Source organism: Canis lupus, chromosome 16 (genome assembly GCF_011100685.1).
Source record: "Canis lupus familiaris isolate Mischka breed German Shepherd chromosome 16, alternate assembly UU_Cfam_GSD_1.0, whole genome shotgun sequence".
Taxonomy (NCBI): Eukaryota; Metazoa; Chordata; class Mammalia; order Carnivora; family Canidae; genus Canis; species Canis lupus.
Genome location: NC_049237.1, coordinates 3,908,883 through 3,933,408, shown reverse-complemented (window position 1 = coordinate 3,933,408; position 24,526 = coordinate 3,908,883). Strand labels below are relative to the sequence as shown.

Genomic DNA, 24,526 nt, shown 5'->3' with positions numbered 1-24,526 from the left:
AATAAAACTTTTAAATACCACTTTAGTGGAGTTTAGTGCAATGGTTAAAACAGACACAGTAAAAAAACTGACTTCTGAAAAGTTGTGTTACCTCACAATATTTTTCCCCCCTGGCGACTGATTTCTTCAAACGCTTACGAATTGATGATGGCAGTTCTCTACCACAGAGTTTTTGCAAGTGTTCATTGACTTTTGACGGTCTGTGGGAATTCAGAGAGGGGGCGTTTTATAACCCATAAGAATGCATTTACTGTATCATTTTATAGGAGGTGAATTTTATAGCATGAGTATGCAGTGTTTCCGCCGTTAGTCATCTGTGTGCTTCTTCATTTTCCAGATCGTACCCAATCTGCAGTTCTTACTAGGACAAAACACCCCTTTAAATCAATAAGAAACAAAGCTCTAATAAAGAATGCTGAATCAGGCCCCTTCCCACTATACTAATTTATGCAGCCATCACACAGTACTGTTTACAGTGGACCTTTCCACGACCCAACCGTAACATTAAACTCTATTCCAGGAGTAGGCAAATCTCCATAAAAAAATGTTTATTTATCTTGAAAGGCAAATGCTTATTCACTGCACAACATTGAAAGACACGGTTACTCCTACTTTGCCCTCCCTAAACATCGTTAGATAGTTAGATGACCAATAATTCTTAACTGTGTCTGTAAAGTCAGTAAAAGGATTGGTTCTGCAGAGAGATGAGGATCCAAGTACTTTATGTAGCCTGGATGGAAGGAACCTGTTTGGAGAGGTGTGAGCTGGAGAGCAGGGGGTGGGGGGGTGCGTGTGTGGAGGGAGAGCTGGAGATTTATTATCGAAACTGTGTAAATGTGAAAAGAAAACCTGGGTCTCTCTAGATATTCGCAATTCTTAGTCCTTGTAATGCATCAGCCACCCTGAAGTACTTATCCGTTCGCCTGCTTATGTATTTCAGTTTTGTGTTTGTGTGTGTGGATGAGCGTGTTTGCCTGGATGTAGTTTTGCTGGCGGCAGCGTGTGTTTGGTGTGCGTGTGCATATACGCATGAGTGTGAATTAATTGCACATTGAAAACATCTGCATTAGCGGCGTCCGCAGTCCCCGCCGCTCGGGTCGGGATGCTCAGCTCGGTCCCTTGGTGTTAGGACCACTCGGAAGACCTGCTGTCGGGCGCCCGGTGCTGGTTCCCGGGGGGCAGGCCGAGCTCCGGGAGCCTGTACCATCTCCCTCTGCAGGGGAGGGGAGGAGGGAAAGAGCAGGCCTCCGAGCCCAGGGGTTCGGTTTCCCCGCAGCTGGGTGGGGGTGGGGGTGAGGAGAGGGCGGCCGGGGTTGGAGCCGGGCTCCAAGATCACCCCGCAAATTCCCAACTTCAGCACCGCCCCCCGCCCGGGGCAAGGCGCGCGCCCCCTGGCTCGGCGCCCCCCCCCCCCCCGCCCCGGCGCACGGACGCGGGCCCGTGGGTGCCTTCTGGCTCCCGCTCGCGAGCGCAGGGCAGAGGGGTGGTGACAGCCGGAGGGGTACGGCGAGGAGGAGGAGGAGGGGGAGGAGGAGGAGGAGCCGGGGTGGGGACTTGGAGGGGGCGAGGAGGGAGGGCTTCCCCGCCTCGCCCGCCGCCCGGCTGTGCAGGCGCTGCTGGCGGCGGCGTCTCCAGCTCGGTCTGCAGCTCTGTCTGCAGCTCGGTGTGCAGCTCGGTGTGCAGCTCGGTCTCCAGCTCCGTCTGCAGCTCGGTGTGCAATTCGGTGTGCAGCTCGGTGTGCAGCTCGGTGTGCAGCTCGCTCTCCAGCTCCGTCTGCAGATCCGTCTGCAGCTCGGTGTGCAGCTCCGTCTCCGGCCGCTGCTGCGCTGCCCGGGCGCCGGGGCGATGCCGCCGCGCTGAGGCCGAGCGTGCGCCCTCCGTCCCTCCTCCCTGCGCCTCCCCCCTCCCGCCCGCGGGGCTGCGTGCCCCCCGCGCACCGGCTCCCGAGCGCCGAGTGCCGAGCGCGAGCCCGGGGCGCCGGGAAGCCCCTCAGACCCGCCCGCCCGCCCTGCGCCGCTGCATCATCCCCAGCTCCTCTGCTCTGCCTCCGCGTCCTATGCTGATTTTTTATTTTTTATTTTTTTCTCTCCTGCAAGAGAGAGAGGGAGGGAGGGCGGGGTAGGTCCCCTCCTCCGCTCCCCCTCCCTTCCCTTCGCGGTTTGAATTTCTTCCCCCTGGCATTTCACTGGCTCCCGGAGCGAGAGGCAGCAGCCGCGCGGAGGCAAGAGGCAGCCTGCGCCTCCCCGGGCTCCCGGCCCGGGCCGAGCTGGAGCCTGCAGGGGCGCGGGGGGAAGAGGACGCCGCGGGAGGGGCCCTGCCGTCGCCCGCCCCGCCCCGGAGCAGCGCCCGGAGCAGCCCCCGGGGGCACGGCCGGCGCCTCCGCAGCGAGCCCAGCGAGCTCCCCGAGTGCCGCGCGCCGGCCGCCGAGGATGCCGGCGGGCCCGCGAGCCGGCTGCGGGGCGGCGCTGCCGCTCTGGATCGTCGGCAGCATCCTCTGCAGAGCCTGGACCGCCCCGGCCGCGTCCCGTAAGTAGCCTCCGCGAGCGCCCAGCCCGCCCGGGGCCGCGTCGGGGTCCTCCCGGGCCCGCCACCTGCGTGCGCCGGCGTCTCGCAGCCGCTGCCGCAGGGAGCTCCGAAGCCCGGGGCGCCCCGGGGCGCTGGGGGGCTTGCAGGGCGGGGATGGATGGATGGGGGGGGGGGGCGGTGGCGCGAGGGCTCTGGAGGCTGCTGATGCTTCTGGAAAGTTGTCCCCGGCCGTGCAAGGGGGGGTTGGCAACTGCTTGGTTGGAGTGACGAGGCCGGGCGACAGCTTCTTAGGAGTTACTCCTCCACTTCGGGGTGTTTGTTGTTGGAGGGAGTTCGGGGCTTTGGGCTCGGGTAGGTCGCTGCAAGAAAGTGAAGGCTGGGGCAAAAAAAAAAAAAAAAAAAAAGTTTCTTGTTTTTGCATATGGTTTTGACTTCAAGACGCACGGGTTGCGGGGGTGGGGGTGCAAGAGGAGACCATTTGGAGCAGTTGGGGCACCGCGGACTTCCCTTACCCGCCCACCCCCAAAAAGTTAATGACCACTTAGTACTTGCTTCTTGGAAGGGGAAGACAGTGAATGCAGCGTGCTGGCTGAAATTGCTTTGATTTTTGGCACTTTGGGGGTGACACAGCCTAGGACTCGGGGCAGGCAGGGCAAACAGGCCGTGGGGAATGGATGTAGTCATGAAGGCATCCCTAAAGAGTTCTCGGGGAAAGGATGCTGTTCAATATATTCAAGTCTTTGTGTTCCAGCAGGCTCCCCCCCCCCCCTTTTCTTTTTAAAGAAAAGGTTGCTCATGTTTTCATGCGGTTAGCAAGAGTAGAAAGGAATAGAAGATTCCAGCCCATCTTCTGAGTTGCTTCAGAAGTGCATCCTGTGCATCTAGAGAGGAGACGCATGATCGCTCCTTTGATTCAGAAAGAGTTAAACCCTAGAGAGCTTGCCCGTGGGAATCTCAGGCACATAGTGCTGGTCTGTGAGAATGAGCTACTTATTAAAGAATAACGATGGAGATTTTAGTTTGAAGTGTTTTCCATTTAGAAAAAAAAAAAAGTTTAGTGTTTTCCAGAATTCATTGTATGTGTGGTCCTATCTCCGCTGATGAGGTCTTGGGATGCATTGATGCATCTTTATCTATACATTAATATTAATGTTCTTGTTCCGGGGTATACATATTAATAAGAATAACCGTTGAAAAAGGACTTGATAAGTTGTGCTAAAGAATCTACCCCACAATAATGTCATGTGATGAACCGCTATTGCAGTTTTGACATGTTTTCCCAAGTATTGTATTTGCTTCTCTTTTCTTGCAGTATAGGAAGTCACTAAGTGGCAGTGTGTAATGGACTTGAAAAACATTTTTGTAGCTTTTTCACAAACGGACTGAACCTCAAATAAGTGATACATTATTAACATATGTATTCCGGTTTTATATATTTAAACAAATTTTGAAGACAGTGCTCAGTATTAATATTATGTAAATATGTGACTACATCCGGAGAAAAGTAATCTGATGAAATTTCGATTTCCATTTCAAGATCTGGTCATATAGAACTAACTGCCGCTTTTTTTCAGAAATTAAATCGATTATAAATTAATTATATTCACTGATTAATGGCTCTCATATCCAGGATTTTTCCTGAGTTTTATATTGCATCTTTATGTATACATTAATGTGATGGATCCCTCTGAAACATTTGCCATGTATCAAGAATGAATGGCACACATGCAGCCACGGGGTTAATGTTTTTTAAGAATAGAAAAGTTGTTGCCGAGATATATTCCTAGCTTTTACAACTTAGTTAGAATTAGATGTTGGGGAAGAGCAGAGAGTATTACTTTTAAGGTAGTTGACACTTATGTCTGATTAAGATGTATTTATTAGCTCTTGCTCTTATTCTTTATTGTTTAAATATGTAAAATGGCTTAATTGAGATGACTTTTTGTTTCCTTTGAATTTAAATTGTCTGACTAAAACCCAAAGTTGCCCCGCATCCTGGAAATCAATTAAATGATAAGAATGATGTGGACTTTGTTGACTAGAGTGAGCTTCACAAATTCAGTACTTTAAATTATAATTTGACACTTAATGACAATTTGTATTTATATTTATACAACTCTGAGAAAGAGGGAGAGTTATATTCTTAATACTGAAAACGCTCAAAGGAGAAAAAAATCGGTAACTACATGAATCTAAGATAATGAACAACTCAACCAGGAGAGGTCATCACAAGACAAAAAGTAGCATGAAAATCCAAACGTAATGTTTTTATTTGCTACTCATTTTTAAAAATATGACAGTGCTAAAACTTTCTGTCCCTTGATAACTTTTTAACATGATGGACGTTTCTAGAAAATGCAGTTAATATTTTTCATTTGGCAACAGTACCATTTTAAATATATATTTGCTTCTGGCTTATTTCTTTTTCTCTATTATTGAAATACATATAAAAATGGTGTTACTGCTAATACTATGTTTTCTATAGCTGGACTAAAATAAATTTAAAAAGCTCATTTCTAGGATTAAGGAGAAATAGAATCTAATTGCTTGACAGTGCAGATGAGCTGCTGCTGAGCTGATGGAATCATACCACCTCTCTTCTTGCAAATGTGCAGATACAGGACGCATATGTAAAGAGTATATTTTTCTCTTAGGGAGTTGCACTTATTTGAACATACTGGAAAGACGCTGACAGGGCAGTTCTAAATGATGAGGAGTTTGAGCTAGTGTTTAATGAATTTATCTTAAAGTATACTAAATTTTGACTTAGTGCTTTCTGATAAACTTCACTTTACATTATTTTGTATATCCATTAAGCTATAATTTCACTGTCACATTTGAGAAATGTGTTTTCAACTGATCAAATACTTTCTGACAAATATGTTTTTACATATATAAGCATAGTTAAACACAAATGCATATAAATATATACACATATATTTGGTGAAACCCTTTGAATACATGTTATATAATATATAGATATATATTATTAATATAGTGTATTATATATTGTATGTAATATATGTATATATTTATATATCTTCTAATGTATCTTTCAAGGGATTAAACCCACATAAAATTTTATAGATAGATCTTTTCACGAGCAATTATTTCAAGTAAGTAATGCAACAATATCAAAACAACAGTATATTGATCTACTTTCTTTTCCAATTCATATACCACTCTAAAACGTCATCTTTGAAATAATTGAAGTGAATGTAAAATATATAAATGAATATGAAAGCAAATACTATTAGTCTACACTGAGCTTAAATATAATAACGAGCTTGTCTTAATAAAATGAATTTAAATTAAAAAATGCTTTAGGCCAGCAAAAATCATTGGCTGATAAGAGGTAGTACACTATTAATTTAAACTGTTAATAAGAAAGTGTTATTTACTCATAGAAGAGAACTGCATAATCCTGATTTTATTGTAGACACTGATATTTAGGCAACAGGAATCTTTGGCAGGAATCTTAATTTTCTCCATTAACATTGATGTATGGTAAAATTGGCTAAAGAAAGGAATCCCCGATTTCAATGTAGGTTTTTATTAACTTCTATATAGTTATAAACATAACACATATCGTTTTGAGGTAAGTAACACTGAAGTTGTTTGATGTGCATTATATTTTAAAAATCACATTTCTAATTTTATTTTTATTCTGATTTGGAGGATGTTTCAACTTCTGTAACTTCTTTTAAGATTTTAAATCACTTGTCTTAATTATAAATTCTTCTAGAGAATCTTAAGTCTTTAAAAGTGAACCAATAAGTCTTCTTGTCGGATGTATCCTTTTTATCATTGAAACATAAAAGGAATTTGATATACATCCCTTTGTCTTGCTACTCTTTTAAGACTTAAAAGAAATCTTATTTGTTGAAAATAACGTATAGAATAAGGAGAGATTCTAGGCTCAGAAATTCTTAACTCATCATATCTAGTGGATGATTATCTTAGGAGTATTAAACTTCTGCGTGTTTGCATGGTGATTGATGTTAAGGGATGAAGAAATAAAACATGTAATTTCAAAATTTTCCTATATCTAATTGATTTGAGGAGTGCTTTCTTTTGTCATTTATTGCTACTTGCAAAGTTAAAGAACAGAGTACGTAATTTAAATCTCAAAACTATAATGTTATTGAAGTAAAGTGAATGCCATAGTCCTATGTATAACAGTATCTGAAATTGAATGTTGTCAGTATTTCTACAGAAATACTTAGGATAAGTAGCTATTAGAAAAATAAGACATTTATATAATCATGTAATATGTGGCCATTGGAAGAAATTATGTGTTTATTTGTGCTCGCTTCGGCAGCACACATACTAAAATTATGTGTTTATTTTTGCCATCTTAATATGTACAAATAGTGATGAAATGATCTTCATAAAGAGAACATTTCAAATGCGAAACTTAAAAGAGAATCCGAACAAAATTATCAGTTCAAACATTGGATCTCCCCATGTTCTGTTATCTGTAGAACTTGGATGTTTTAGTTCTAACCAACTAAAGATGTTGGGATGTGGAGGTGCTACCTCTTTCTCCATGCTAATTTTTCCTTTTATGTGGAGGAAAGTTCACTTGTGACATTCGTAGCCTCTGTCTCTCCAGTTCACTCGTTCCTTCCTATATAAGAAGTAGAGGGACTAACCTGCCAGGAGACTTTGGATTAAGGACCTAGCATAGCTGAGCCCCTCCTTCTTCCTTCTAGGCTACCTGCAGAAGGTATAGATTCTAGCTGAAAGATATGGGAGAGTAGGCTATGCCTCCGCAATAAAATGTTTGATAAATGAAAAGCCATATGGGTGTTTTGGTTCTTCCTATGGCTAGAAAGTTTAATTTCAGAATTAAGGTTAATGCATCCCATTGTTGCCACACAGCTAAACCCTATTCAGCAATTATTATGTAAAGGGTGATACTTGGCTCTCCACCCTGTGACTCCTATTCTAACCTAGAACTCAGGCAGATAAGAGAATGCTATTTATTGGACCCTGTCAAACCCAAAGATATTAAGATGTCAGTAATAAGCTTATTTAGTAATGAACTAAATGAACATGAGAATATTTTTGCATGTTTTAAAAACCAGCAATGAAATAAGACTCATTTTCCCCTTTGATGTTGAGTTGGACAGTGGCATTTATTCTGACCATGACCCATAGAGCTTGCCTATTTGTTCATTCACTCATTCATATTTCTGTTATTTATGATATTTATTTTAGAAAGATATTTGGAATACCATTTCTTTACCAATGGCTCAATAATATTGCCATTTTAAACGCATCTTGTTTATAGACTTTACTGGCTACATATTTAACTAAATCTTACCTATTTAAAGTATCAGGTGAATTGACATTCCTTGAGTTGGTAGCTACTTTATGTCCAGGTTCCTTCAGCACAATTATGAAGAGTTAGGTATTTTGGGTCAGTTATTCTAAAAAAAAAAAAAGTCATTTGCACTTTGCAAATGAAGCTGATAATTTCCTCAACTGTAAATTTTGATAAAAAGCCTGTTAAACTCTTATTTAATTCATTATTCATTTTGGGGGTAGACTATTCACAATAACAGCTTGAAGTAACTGATTTTTTTATAGCACTCCAGATTTTAAAACCTCCCATGATAGTAGGAAATCTGGAAATAAAGATGTACTCATTGGCTCTGAGTTTGCTTGCGGAAGATATCATATTTTTGGTATACAGTAAAAGTGCTGAAGGAGTACAGCAGAGCTCCTAAGGGCCATATTCTGCATTTTTACTTATGATTTAAGTTTGTCTAAAATATCTTCATAAACATGCATGCTGATATATCCTTTAATGTTTTCATGTTTAGGAAGGAGGTAAAACTAGTTTCTGAGAATACTTTTACCAAGAAAAATTACCCTCAAACGCACATAAGGTTCTCCTTCCCTTTTCAAATACATTCACCCCCTCCTTAGTTTGCACTAGCATGGTGGTCTTAAGCAGCCTGGGAACGTGTATTATAGGAAGCGGTGGTGGAGGTATGACTTTCACACACTGGGTCCCCGGAATCTGTATTGTGTGGGGGGGCATCTACACTGGAATCAGGTTCTATAGAGTTTAACTAAATTCAGCAAGGAATTGCTCAGTTCTATGCATTAGATGTCATGTTGCAAAAAGTAGGTAAAAAGAAAAAAATCTGCTTTGACTTCTGATTTTCTAACTACTATTAAGATGTTACCACTCAATTTTTTCTTTTTACCTACTCAACTATAATATTCTTTCAAATAATATATATATGCTGAATTAATAAAACAGTATATTCCGTGGTAAAATACCATGATTTGCCAGAGGAAATAATACATTTACCTCTAAGAATATTCTCTTAAGATAGAGGGTGTTTGTTTTTACTGGTAAATTGTATGGACTCAAATGGTTATGTTGAACTACCATAAAACATATGTTGACTAAATTGCATTGCTTTGTTAACTCATTTTACTAGGAAGCCACCTCTTAATGAGAATCAAATTAGTAAGCTACTTTACAAGTAGATATTTACCTTCATATATTTTATATATTTTTTCAGATATTGGGCAAAATATGTGAACAGAAGAACTGCATGAAAAAATTTCAGCCTAAGTATGTCACATGGCAAAAAGCATATTTTAAGAATATCATTTGTTTAAACATTTTTGATTACACATTAACAAAGGCCTATTCTGCATTAAATTACTTAATTGCTAATTTTAGCTTAAAATTTATTGACTTATGTCATATATATGAAACATTTTTGGATCAAACAAAAATTAGTATGTCTGCAAAATCATGTGTGAATATTAATTTTTCTCAGATGATTAAATGAATATGCTATTAGGTTAATGATTTTAATGTCAACCAATCTAAGAACATATGATCCCTTTTTTTTTTTTTTTTCTTTCAATGTGCCCACAGGCACAACAACGCATGAGTCTGATGCCACCATCAAGGCAAATGTTGTTAATCTATCATGGCATTTTTTTTCTCAGTGAATCTGAATATGGCCATAAAATCATATTTTCTGCAATACAACTATGGATAATCTCATGAGATTTGCTCTATAAAATAAAACGTTATTTTGTACTCATGTTATATATACCATCAACAGAAATTTTCAGCTTTTGTTAATACTAAAACACATTTTTCAGTTAAATCACTTGATTAATATTAAATGCTCTCCTATGAAAAGAATATTTATGCAAAGTTATACCTGCCTCATAGCAGAACTTTTTAATGATAAGATTTCCAAAAATTTCATCATGCCTCATGTGTATCTGTAGTATATGTAAATTTTATTTAGATACCTTAATGTAAGCATGTAAGTATCTCATGGCTAGTTTAAAGCAGATGCTAAAAAAAAATAATAAAAATAAAGAAGATGCTAGTATTGTGAATTAAGTTTTTTGGCTGTCTGGAGTATGGGATCGAGAATAACCGTTTTATTATGTCATTTGACAAGCATAATACTGTGTCAAAGATATCAATGTGCCGTGGGTATTTACATTACTTCTATTAAGGATGCAAAAATAAACAGCTTCATTCGGATATTTATACACTGATGTGTTCATTTGTGTGGGATCTACGTCAAAGACTGGGATCAAAGGGTTTATATAACTTTTCTTTAATGAACATTTCCTGACTGGGCTCCACAAATTTGCAATAACTTGTGTTTTCACCACTGATGAACGAGCGTCCTTTTCTAGAACTCCTGGCATCAATAGACATTGTTATACTTTAACAATATTTTGCCCATTGATATGAACAATATTGAGTGTTGACTTCAGGTCAGGCACTACTCTTTAGATGCATTCACTCTTTTAGTCCTCAGAATGGTGCTCCAATTGGCAAATAAGAAAAGTGCACAGACAGAAAAGTTAAGCAACTTGCCAGGCCACCGGTATGATCTATCCCTTGAGTCTGTGCTCTTGACCATGGCACCGCAAGCTGAGCGAGAAATACTGTGCCATTGACTTCCAGTTCTCTGACTCATATTGAGTTTCAGCTTGCATCTAGGCAACATTTTAAGGTTAATTAACTGCTTGTGTAGAGTTATAGTGGGAAAAACCTGTTATCGTAATGTTTCACTGATAATAACATTAATAATACATACAATGTCATTTATGTTCTCCATATTCATAATAAAGTGAAATTACAATGTGATTTTGTCTTTTGGGTACAGATTGCATACATTATTAGTTGTATGGTAAAAATATTTATTTAAAGCTATGTAAAGTATTTGTTGAAATGCTTTATCAGATATGAATAAAAGCTTTTTTCAACTGGTTCTAAGGAAATTTTGCCATCTGTATCCAAAAGAATCAATATTATTTCCATTACTAAGTTTTAATGATGATACCTATGTATTATATAACTGTTGTTATATAATACACCACAGCTCTTGTGAAGATTTTCAGTGTTTCCTCCACACATTAAGTTTCGTGACCTCCCAGGATGCCTCCTTGCTTCCAATCCTTCTCCTCTAGTTGACCATGGATGACATACATCTTGTCATAATAGTCTGCTTTCCTGGTTCTTGCCTCTTTGATGTCATCTCCCCTGGTTCGCCATGTGTACCTCATGACATCACCACACTGAACCCCTTGCAGTTCCTCCTGTACAATGTACTGTTTCCAATCAGGTTTCTCTTGTGTGCCCTCACTTCTATTCTCTCCTTCTGAAATACTTTTCCTATTTTAGCTATGCTGATTTAGAGGAAACTCATTTATGGTCCAAGTCTCAGAACTCTGGAGCCTCTTGATGCTATCACCTCCCTTTGGTGATTTGGTCTCATCAAAGGCATAACTATAGGAAAATAATAAGTTTTCTTTTTTTCTATTTGGACTGACAAGGCATGATGACAAATAAATGCAAGTCATCTTCAATTATTTGATGATAGAGTGAGAAATTATCCGGAGATACTGCCAGTGGAAGGAAGGCAAAACATCTATTTTTAAAGGTTAAAACACAGATACTTACCATCATTTATACATGAATATTAATCAATTGTTTCAAGGGAAATAATGAAATTGTGCCATGAAAGCTCTATAATTTCTTCAACCTTTTTCCTGCATGGCTCTATTTTGTAGCATTTTCTGTACTTCACTTAAGCCATATCATTGGTCAGACTCCTTAGAAGCCAAGCCTGACTGCCCTTTTCAAAACACATTGTTTCAAAGAAATACCTGTAATCTGCATGCAAATCAAAGACAGATGCCAACAAAATAATTATTGTACCTAACAGGTACTTGAAATAGAGTGCTTAAGATGTCAAAAAATCTTGTAAATGATAGAGGTAGTAGTGGAGAAAGTTGATAATTACATATATTTAGTGTATAATAATCTTAGCATATTAGTTGATTTTGTCAAAGTTGGTATGGAATGTCAGTGAATTTCATTTTGACTTTTAATATAACAAAAATATCCTTTGGTAAGTACAAAAATAGGCACTTAAATTTTGTTTATACTTTAACTCTCATCATCCCTACTTTTGGAAAGTTTGTTCATGTTCTGCCTCAACTCTGAAATATTCCCCCCCACCCCAGCCTATGAGATCCTTTGCCATTTCAAAGCCGTCCATTCCTGTGAAGGCTGTTCCCAATTTTATATTCTTCACATTGACTCCCCTTAGCTCTTCCTATTGATAACAGAAATTACTCCTAGCCCACAGTTTACATGGTCACAGCCTACATTTTGTATTTAGGTTAACAGGATAAAGATGTGGTTGTATTAAAGAAACTCAACTTCAGTAATCATCTTTCATTGTACCAGGCACTGTGCTAGTTGCATTGAACCTATTACATAAAATTAGTCAAGTACCACTCTGCTAGAAAACTCAAAGCATAAGGATGCTCAAAAAATTGAAAGCTCACTGATTTCATTTTTATATAGTTATTTTATCAAGTTCTACAGACACAAATGTACATCCTCGTAAATTCTGGCCATTAGCTGTAGTTGGGCTTTTAAGGTAATAAAAGCTAATATTTACCTGATATTCTACCACCATAAAATATTTGAAGACAGATATCATAGTATGATTAAATATAATTTTAATATTTAGTCACTATTTTTATAGATGGGTAATTAATATGTCAAAGATTAATATATCAGGAGAAAAGACTGTACATGAGTAGCATTAAATAAATACAATTGAATTGAAATGGGTTAGTTCTGTAAGATCTGTATATAAAAATTGTGCATATAGCTAGGTTGTAGGGAAAAGTAAGGATGTATTTTCTTAGTTGTATTTTCATAGCTAAGAGCATTGTAATCAGTAATAGGATTTTAATATAATATCGTAAAATTTGTAAGTAGTATTTGTCATATTATAAAAATACTGCCTTAAAACTGACATGCCTGTATAAATCAAAAATGAGTAAGTATATCAGAGGACTATCACTCAAAGGAATGGGGCTATTAAGGTTATTTAAAGAGTAGTTTACACCTATTTGCTCAGTGTGAAAGACAACATATTCTTATTTATTATCTGTTCTTTGCCCAAAATATATCAGGAAATTATTACTGCAATTTGATTAGTTTTCATATCGTGGAAAACATGGCTCCGTGTTATATAATTATTGCATACAATGATCTGAGGCATTTTAGTTTTACAAAGATTATATAACCACCCAAAATATAAATTTTGGAATTAAAAATATGTTGATCCTGAATATTTTTAAATTATAAGTGGTAAAATTATAGTAACATATTCTCTTTTAAAAGGAGATTTCAGAATCTTGTAAATAGAAATGACATTGTTCTTTTATCAAATTGGCACCAGTAGAGCTTTTTGTAAAAGGCTTTCAGATCTGTTGTTTGTTCATTTATATGTCTATAATTACAGTATTTAGAGCATCTCACACTGTGTTTGTTTCTACATATTGAACTTTCAAATGACAAATGCACCAGTGCCAAAGACAAACCATATCAAGTGACAGAGGTTTCTGGCTTCCTAGAGTTGTCAACAGTTGTGACAACCGTTGCTTAAGAAATTGCTAAAGATGGACTTCTCAGAAGTATGCTAAAGATCAGCATGTTTGAAAAAAAAAATTAGTGACCTAGGCCTGGAGCTAAAACGATTTCTCATTATTTTATTTATTGTACCCTTATAGACTTCCACATATTCATTTTTCAAAAATTTAGTAGGAAAAAAATGCCATTTAATAATATGCTTCTGTAAGTCACAGATCCTCAGCAGGGTTTGTTAACTCTTATTTCAAAATTATTCTAACTGTAATATTTCACCTTAGTATGTTACTTCAAATCTCCCTTTTATTTATTAGGAATGTTAAAATTTAAATTAAAATTATAAATCATCTCCGTTGGTCCAGAAGTGAATTTATCAGCGAGTGATTAAGGTCCTTCCCATTATGACATTTTAGCTGGAATTTAAAGGATAAGAAGGGGATATCCAAAAAAAAAAAAAAAAGAGAGAAGGGAAGAATGTTCTGACCAGAAAACGATAGCTATGCAATTCTGACGTTGGGTTAGTTTAGACTTCACTCTGATGAGGAGGTATTAGAAGGTTTTGGAATAAGTCTTTTGTTAAACAGTGAAAAGAAAGTTTTGGAAGAGTAAATGGCATTGCTTAATAGTTTATCAGCAAACAAAAAATAAATCTTTATTGGTTGAAAATATAGACAATAAGTATTTATTTTGCTTAAACATAGAATAATTCATGGTTTACCAGTTTTGTTAAAAAATAAACATTGAGGAAACCTTACATTCTGTGGATGAACTTGACTATCTAGCAAGTCAACTGCTTAGAATAAAAAGCATCTAAATTGCTACATGTAGGATGCACAGCATTGATTTGGGTGTAGGGTGGGAATAGATTTTTCCTAAAAGTCGCTATTTAAATATCTTTAAAAGATTTTGGAAAATTTTGTTTCCACTCTGTTTTGTGTCTTTGTAGGTGTTTTTGATCATATGAACTAAAAGTAGTTGTAGTCCATTTTGGTTTGACCTAAAATGGCAAATTTGGTTCTTCAATCTTCATAAAAAACAAAAATCAGAGTACTATGTGTGAGTATTTTATGTATAGGTCTATTTAATATCTGTGGCAGGATGTCTTTATCTTGAAAGCCAATCTCCATAGATATGTGAAGTAGTTCTTTGCTACGACTGAGCATCCCATCCTAGAAGCTCTTAGAATAAAGACCACTGTCATCTAATGTTCTACAGTCATTACTGAAAATTAGTTTTATACTGATTACCTGCTGAAATGTGTTGACATTCATTTGATAAAAGTATTAATGATTTTTTAAAAAGATACTGCATATTCTCTTGGACAAATATCTTATAAAGGTTATGAGCGGATGATTGTGTGAAAAAGACTGGGTTTGGTTGTTGGCTCTGTTCCTCAGTGACCTTGGGCAAATTATCTAAAGTTTTAAGTCCAGTATTATAATATTTAATATGGTGAAATAACAGTACCTGTATGAAAGCCTTGCCATGAGGATTAAGTACAGAATGTGCAATCGCTGGCACATGATGGTTGATTAACTTCGGTTAATTAATTTAATTTAATTTGGGGGTCATTTTTTAATACATTAGATATTTATTGTACAGATCTATGAATATAATACTAGAATCAATAAGTATTGCAAAATCGTTTGCCATTGCCTCAGATATTTATTTTTTTTAAGCTTAACATTTTATTCCAGTACAATTAACATGCAGTGTTATATTAGTTTTATATGTACAATATAGCAATTCAACAGTTCTGTACATTACTCAGTGCTCATCATGATAAGTTTATTCTTAATCCTTATCTCCTTTTTTTATACATTCCACCCACTCGCTTCCCCTCTTGTAACCATCAATTTATTCTCTATAGATGGAAGTCTATTTCTTCATTTGTCTCTCTCTCTTTTTATTCCTTTGTTCATTTGTTCTGCTTCTTAAATTCCCCATATGAGTGAAATCATATGGTATTTGTCTTTCTCTGGCTGACCTGTTTTGCTTAGCATTATACTCTGTAGCTCCATCCATGTTATTGCAAATGGCATGATTTCATTCTTTTTCATGGTTGAGTAATATTCCATTGTGTGTGTGTACACACACACCATTTCTTCTTTATCCATTCATCTATTGATGGATACTTGGGTTGCTTCCTTAATTTGACTATTGTAAATAATGCTGCAGTTAAGCATAGGGGTGCATATATCCTTTCAAATTAGTATTTCATATTCTTTGTATAAATACCCAGTAGTGTGATATTGGATTATAGGATAGTTCTATTTTAACTTTTTGTGAAACCTCCATACTGTTCTCCAGAGTGGCTGCACCAGTGCGCATTCCACCAAAACTGCAAGAGGGTTTCTTTTTCTCCACATCCTCGCCAAATCTTGTTGTTTTTTCTTTTGTTGATTTTACCCATTCTGACATGTGTGATGTGGTATCTCTTTGTACTTTTGATTTGCATTTCCCAGACGATAAGTGATGTTGAGCCACTTTTCATGTGTCTGTTGGCCATCTGGATGTCTTCTTTGGAGAAATATCTGTTCATGTCTCAGGCATTTATTTTATAATGTAGTTGGGAAGTAAAGACTTACATTTGGAACAATTAGCAAAAATAAGACAAGGATATCTAATTTCCACATAATACACATGTAAATGGTCAAAAAATGAGCTAATGATATAGGTCAAATACATTAAGAAAGACTTAATTGATGGAAGTAATTCATATATAATCTATATTAACTTATAATTTTTTATTAATGTGTAACAATGTATATATAATGCTATACTCTATATACAGATATGTTAATACTTGAATCATTTATTTTAAAAGTATATTAATGTTAAAAAGTGTGGCAAAAAATGATCAGAACAGTATAAAATAATTTCTTTAGTGGAGGCTCTTTTACAATGTAATAGGTATTTAATTACCTTACTCACAAATGTTTCTGGAAAACCACAACATTTGCAAATTAGAGAGCTTGTGGGCATGAGGAACATATCCAAAAGCATAAACATTTTTACTCTTAACTTGTCAGCCATATGTGCAGATGGTATAAAGCTGGTTTTCTGAAATATGATGGAAAGTATAAAAAGAAATTTGACAATTTTTTTCAGTTTTGAATTTGACTATCCAAATAACTAGAAAGCTGGGAAATCAAACAGTGAATATTACTTTAAGTCCCTGAAAATCAGTCCCCAGGATTGTTGAATGTTCAGCTGAAATTGTCTATAAATGTCTTTTCATTTTATTAATGAAAACATTTGAGTGTCTATTAAAAATAGATCACTGCGGTAAGCTTTGAAAATTATAAAACCTGTAAACACAGGGCCTCTGTCCTAAAGAGTTTTATAATCTCTAGGAACGTAGAAAATATTTATAATTTAAATTTTGATATAAGCAACTTTACCTGTAATAAAAGCTATGTAATCTCCTTGCAAAGAAGGCCCAGAGAAAATTAGCAATTACACTTTGCTACACGGATAATGAAAGTATGAATTGTAAATGATAGGATCATAAAAATGGAGGAAGTTGGTCACTGGAAAATTATATTCTGAGACATATTCTAGGGCCCTTTCAGTGGTTCTTAGTGAATTCTTGTGGTTTTATATTCTGAGGCTCAGAAAACCCCTCAGGTCCATCTTTTAGACCAAGACTGGATCCTGCTTTGCAGCCAGACTGAGTTGATCAAGGTGACTTTATCGGTTCCTGTCTGAGATTGGTAAAGTATATGTATTAGATATTTATTTTTACAATTTCCAAATTCCTGGCCATGAAGACTTAAAGACTCAGGATAAAGGCAGTGAATTAGCAAAACACTTGTTTCTTCCCCTCCTGAAATCTCGAATATTCTTTTCAGTAAAGGGAGGAGAACTTAAACTTTCACTTTTTCTAAAAGTGAAGAACTTTTAGAAAAACTTTTTCTAAAGAATCTCCTCTCACAGTTTACTTTCTCTAATTTTCTTATTCCATGTGTCCTCTTCTCTCTACCCCCATCCAACAGGAAGATAGATAGGGCAAGAGAAAAGGAAACTTGAGGATACTAGTGAGAGAAATCACTGGTTGTAATCTCTTCAAGTAATAAAAATTAGCAATAAGAGAAAATATTCATGATTCTTATATAAAATTTGTTCTTTCTCATAAGACCATGTGATATTAGGCATTAGGAATTTAAATGCTGCTTTCACTCTGAATATTAATTTTATTATTTAATACATTGACACAAAATACATTTAAATACAAAAGAAATGAAGGAAAAGTGAACAGTAGTAATTCTAAAATATTTTACAATAAAGTCTAATTTTGAACTGCTTAGGTAAAGCTAGAAATGTTAAAACAACTTATAAGTGCTTTAATATATAGTTATATTGTAGGTATGTGTTTTCAGAAATTTATCTCAATTTTGTAATTGTATTATAGTTGATATGCATTACCTAAATAATTTTAATATCCTAAAGTAACATTTGTTTCATTATGCAAAAAAAAATTGTCCTGGACTATATTGTCTACATGAGAAATTATTCCAGCCTCATTTAGAAATGTCAGTACTAATATTTGCAATTATTCAGTGATATTTAGGTTAGAGGAATTTTGCTAAGGAGAGAAATAACTTTGATCATTTAACAAGTACATGGGTATTATTGAAACAGCAGGCATTTATAAGAGGCAATTTCCTAAATAAACTACATTTCAAAGTATATTGTTTATAGCTGACTTCAAAGGAAGCAGATATTAAGTATAATTATAATATACTTCACATAATGTCATATTGATATTATAATTTATTAGTCACAGTATATTTGTAGTTATTTTTTAATGCTACTAATGATAATATGCCTCACATTCCTTAAGTACCTACCTTCCACATTACTGTGTTCTGTACTTCAAAAATTTTCTCATTTAACAAAGATTTCAATTAGCTGTATTCCTTGGTATGGATAGTGGCCCAGTTTTATTAAACATGTATACATTTATAAAATGCTAGGAAGTGCAAGGATACTTCTAACAAAAATATTCCTTTTATTCTTATTATAGTGGGTTTCATGCCAGTTGTTGTTTTTGAGGAATATAGTGTATAATGAGGTCATTTCAGAATTTGAGTAATATACCACCTCAAACAGCAAAATAGAGCTTGATATATGTTTTTTTATACTTTCAGTGTATTTGCATCCTAACTTGTTAAAAAAGATTTTTATTTATTCATGAGAGACACAGTGAGAGAGAGAGAGAGAGAGAGAGAGAGAGAGGCAGAGACATAGGCAGAGGGAGAAGCAGGCTACCCCCAAGGAGCCTAATATGGGACTCCATCCCGGATCTCGGGATCACACCCTGGGCCAAAGGCAGCCGCTCAACTGCTGAGCCACCCAGGCATCCTGCATCTTAACTTTTCAATATTGACTATATGTCAAAGGCTTCACTTTCAAGTTTGACATAAACTATAGCCTGCAAGTGCTAGATGATCATGTATCTATAACAAGTCCATACAGTCAGCTTATAGTCTGTGCAGAAGTACATTTTTAGCAGATAATTGGTTTCTTAAAACACTGGCCAGCAAGAGGTTATAATGGGTGTTTGTTGGGCATTGAGTACTAGTCAACACGCCATTACTGGAGCTGGTATTAAGGAATTTGGTGTCTTTCTCACCTGTTAATATGCACATGAACCATCTGGCAGACTCTGATCCAGTGGATCTGGGTGGGACCTAAGATATGGCATTTCTAAAAAGATCTCACATGATGCTGATGCAGAGAGTGGTTCATGGACCACACATTGAATAGAAAGATTTAAAACTTGGAATCTGTACTGAAAGATACCATAACAAATTTCTTGCTTATTTTGAAATTAAGCACATCTGAATGGGGAAAATTGAAAAAAAAAATGCAGTCATTATATCAGACTCTTAAATATTTTGGGTGCAAATAGAAGGTAGTCTATGATATAGTTTGGGGAAAAACATTCAAAAAGATGTTGTTACTGGGTTATAGTTGTGTAGTGCTGAATAATTTATATGATCTCTCTGATTTTAGTTTTGCATTTATTAAAGTATTAGAGAATTGAACTAGATTATCTCTAAAGTCCATTACAGTTTTAAAAATCTATCATTCTAGTGTCTTTAGATTTGCAGTCTTAGGACAAAATAACCTCTCTTCCAAACCTTGGTTTTTGTTGTTGTTGGTGGTGGTGGTGGTGTTTTTTGTTAGTTTTTGTTTGTTTGTTTGTTTTTTTGATAGAGACAGAGCACAAGCACATGAGAGCATAAGAAGGGGGAGCAGCAGAGGGAGAAGGAGAAGCAAGATTCCCTCAGAGCCAGGATCCTGACATGGGATTTGATCCCAGGACCTTGAGATCATGACCCGATCCAAAGACAGATGCTTAACCGACTGAGCCACCCAGGCATCCCTTGTTGTTGTTTTTTAATCTCTATCAGGACCTTTGGGATAGAGTCTCAAAAGTGTTTCTGAAGTTTAAATAAGATTATGTATTTAAAGTGGTTAACACATTGCCTTACCAATAATAAGTAGTCAATTAATATTACCTTTTAGTAGTAGTATTATAAATATTAGAAAAATCAAATCCTAGGAAGCAAGCTATCCTGTCTCAGGACATACATCTTTCTAGAGATATTCGAAATGACACTTAATAACAAAATAGCCATGCAAAACCAGTTATCATCATAGACTATCACAAAAGGGGAAATAATGCTTGCCTTTCTCTGTTAAAACTGATAGGATTCTACCAAAATAAATCTAATATCAATTACCAAAATAATCTGTCCTCATATCTTATAAAGTGGGTGTGTATGCATCCCTCTTTTATTATGACAATATAATAAAACTATTGTTTACTGATCTCCAAGTTGTACAGTATGATGTCATATTTGTAAAACACAATTCATTTCCTGACATAAAATTATTTATTGTTTATTTCAATTTAGAAATAGAAAAACAGGGTGGCTCAGCAGTTGAGCATCTGCCTTTGGCTCACTCAGGGCGTGACCCCGCGGTCCTGAGATCGAGTCCCACACCAGGCTCCCTGCAAGGAGCTTGTTTCTCCCTCTGTCTATGTCTCTGCTTCTCTGTGTATTTCGTGAGTAAATAAATAAAATCTTTAAAAAATAAAAAATAAAAATAGGAAAACATATTTCTATACCTGAGTAAATAAGAGAAAGATCTAATAAAGTGAACAAATTGATTGGTGTCCTCGTGCCCTTCTTCGTAGTAAATGAGTGTGATTTTTACAATATGTCCAACCAGAAATTACTATATAGTCATGATAGATGGCTGCCAATAGTCTTGTTTTCCTACCATAAATTACATGGCATTTATGCGAATATGGTGAGTTTTTCCACTTAGACAATCAGGTCCATCTTTCCTATAAAATCCACGGACAGGGGACCACGATGCATTACTATTAACATATTTTGTATCTTAAATTATCTTCACGGCTCTGAATGTCAGGAACTGATTGCCATGGGGAATTTAGGACATGCACCCTTGCTGTAAGTCTAGCATTTCAGTGTTTAGGGGATATTGGTTGATGTGGTTTGTTGATGTGGGTTCTGAGGGTTGTAGGGAGGAAGGAACTTCATGCTGTGCTCTCCCACAGTATTTGATTCCACAGAAATAGAATGTTGGTTTTTAGGTCTGGTTTGGTGGAGGTTTTTTTCGTTTGTTTCTGTTTTTGGTTTTGTTTTTCATCAGACAGGGCCTCTGGAGGAACATTAATAATGTCCACGTGTGCTAATTTCCTAAACTTGGTAACAGGTGGAGGCAGTTGAGAGCCTCACACTTGTTTATCCTCCAGGCCAGCACTTTCATTTAACATCCAGCAATTTGATTTCAACTGTTGAGTATATGTTAATTTACATGGCTGTGGTCTTCTTGATGTGCTAAAAAAAATAAAGCAGAGTCACTGTTCATGGTGAATTTATATGAACCCCAGCACAATGAGCAGATGAAACATTTTAGCACTGTACTGTGTGATTTCAGATAAAAATACTCTACCTGGCTCTTTCTCATCATGGAACCTATAAGTGATTACGATAGGAAAAACACATTTCAAATTTCCTGAAACTGGGAATATATTAGATATGAGCTTGAAAGACTTGTCCCAATTATCCAGTTACTCTCTTGTGTTAGGTATTTCCTAACTTTATCAAGCTTGGAGCATCCTTTATCAAGTCTTACAACAACAGAACTAATAGATTTCTACAGTCTGCCATACGAATGGTATTTTGATTTGCCATAAAATTTGCTGGAAGCTTTGTTCTTTTTTTAAAAACTAGTAAATAATTGAATATTTTTCAATCACGAAATTGCTCTAAAATACAATTTTAAACCTTCTATCAGGCCATAATATATGGTATGTTTCCCTAATATCTGGAAAAGGTAACACGTTATTTAAATACCTACTTCACTGCCACACAAAGATAGGAATGTTTCATTCATCTTTAAGAATGTGGTGGGATTTTTTTTTAAATGTTCTTGGCATCTTTTTTCCTTTTTTTGGTAGTTTCAAGTTTTTATTTAGATTCCAGTTAATATACAATGTAATATTAGTTTTAGTAGTAGGATTTAATAATTTAGTAATTTATACTTCATATATAACACCCAGGGCTCATCACAAGTGTCCTCTTTAGTGCCCATCACTCTTTTAGCGCCTTCCCCCCCTACCTCCCTCCAGCAACCCTGGAGTCTGTTTCTTGGGTTTCCTCCCCTCCAACAACTCTCAGTTTGTTCAGTATAGTTGAGAGTCTGTTTTATGGTTTGCCCCTCTCTTATTTTTCTGCCTATTGTCATCTGTTCCTTAAATTCCACATATGAGTGAAATCATATGGTATTTTTACTCTGACTTATTTCACTTAGCGTAATATTTGCTAGCTCCATCCACATCATTGCAAATGGCAAGATATTGTTCTTGTTGGTAACGAGTAATATTCCATCGTGTATATATACCACAGCTGCTTTGTCCATTTATTCTTTTTATCTTCTGCTACACATAAGGAAATATTTAGTACTTGGAAGAAGAATGTAAGCCTCTTGCTTACTCTATGCCACTAAAGTACTAATTGAAGTCATTTTTACATTTTTACATTTTACAATTTAAGTAATTTTAAATGAAATTTAAAAGTAAATTATAAAAATTAAGTGAGGAAAAGCTGCATTTTACATCGAAATATATAAGACCTTAAGAAATTCTAAAAGATTATCTAGTAATTTCTTCATAAGCACGAAAATTAACTACATTAATAGAAGGGAATCTTACTTTGCAAATTATGCTTAAATTTTTTTCAGTGAAATTTTATTTTTACAAAATATATTCCTTTATAGTATAAAGCAAAAGCCCAATATGTGGCATAATTTAAGAAAAGCATCCTAAGAGAATAAACATTCTCAAGTTTTCAAACTGTAAAACTTTAGCCATAAATTGATGACAAATGTCACATTGTCATTTTAGCATTTTTTTCTTCTGGGAGTTCTATGAGGAAATAGGTGTGAAATGATATTTTCCAACTTTCTTTACTCTGTGAAAAATATAATGTATTTTGTGCATTGAATTTTGAAATGGTATGGAAGGTCTGAGGAATTCAGAAATGTTGGTAGTCCACATTTTATTTTTAAAATAAAATGTTTTATTTTATTTTATTTATTTATTTTATTAATAAAATAATAAATTTTATTTATTTATTAGGTACATAATAATTTTTATTTTATTTTATTTATTAGGTACATTCATATTTACATCTCAAAAATTTTTAATCACTTTGTTTTTCCTATTGATTGTTTTCTTGTCAAAACTGAGAGCTTAATTTGGTACTATGTAGTTTTCATAAAAGTGATCTTGTGATGCTACTATTAACATTGTAAATATTTGAAGGATGAAAGTGGCCATGAGATGAGCTGAGATGTTGGACAGTATGAGTGATGTCATTCACACCTATTCTGGAAATTGGGGAAGAGGAGTGAGGAGTATAACTTTTGAACAGCCAGGTTATCAATTCCATTTTCAGTTTGGCTAAAAAATAGTGTGCCTCATGATATGCCTTGTAACATGCTACTTAGTATATGTTATGAGGGTGTCTGTTGCTTATGTAGGTGAATTTTCTTTATACGAAGTAATATAATTTTAAAAATAACTTTAAAAAACCCATTTGTAAATGAATTACATATCCCATGCCTTCTTCACCTATTTACAGTGTAAAATTATCCTGAGTACTTAGGGATGCGACTGCACATTTATTAAATATTACTCTTTTTAATATTATTCCAGTTACCAATAAGGTCTGGGCAGCTGCTTTTTGACCCCTAAATGGCTTAAGACCACTGCATTTTGCTTTTTCATCCGATTGATGCCAAAATTCTCTTTTGACTATTGTCTTTTAAGTTAAAAAAAGACTTCTAAAACCATTAAGAAAGATTAGGATAGGTCTTTCTGCATCTGAAAGTGCATTAAACTTCTATTGCAACAAAACTCTGAGCACTTAGAGTTTCTTCTGAGTTTATGATTAATTTTCTTTAAAATTCTGTGAGTGGCATTTGAGTTTTTCATGCATTTTTTTTCAACACACACTTCATCAAGTCTGTCAGTTATTTTTAAAATATTGATTTGTTGTATGGATGTAATAGATCTAGTGTTAGTCCCAGATCCAACTAAGGGGCTCTATTAAAGAAGTCTATGGAATTAGAAATGTTTTTTAATGTCCACAAACATCAGTTTTCCCATTTGTGACACAACTGTAATAATACTTACTCGAATTTACTGTGAAGAAGAAGAAATGAGATGACATATATTCAAGTACATAGTGCAGTGAATGGCACGATGTAGGTATTTAATAAATGTCAGTTCTCTTTTCATAATCTTTGTGTAAAATTAATATGTAATTCACAAACGGTTTTAGGGATTTAGCATTCCTATTAGCTCTAGCCCTTTGTTGGACCGTCTGCGTAGCTGCAGGATGTCACTCTATCAGATGTAACACTTCTGTGCCCGTCCCCTACCACTCTTTGATTTGGTTAACTGCCAGCTTTGTCTCAAGAGTATACCTA

The 24,526-nt window shown here is 36.1% G+C and overlaps 1 protein-coding gene across 1 annotated transcript in view; it reads left to right on the top strand.

Moving 5' to 3' along the window:
- The first annotated feature begins 2,416 nt into the window (after positions 1-2,416).
- CNTNAP2 (contactin associated protein 2) overlaps positions 2,417-24,526 on the top strand; it is a 2,034,882-nt gene continuing 2,012,772 nt past the window's right edge. The window contains exon 1 of the mRNA XM_038559273.1: positions 2,417-2,526. Within this exon, the coding sequence (XP_038415201.1) occupies positions 2,430-2,526 (97 nt within the window). The 5' untranslated portion in view covers positions 2,417-2,429. The remainder of the gene's footprint in view (positions 2,527-24,526) is intronic.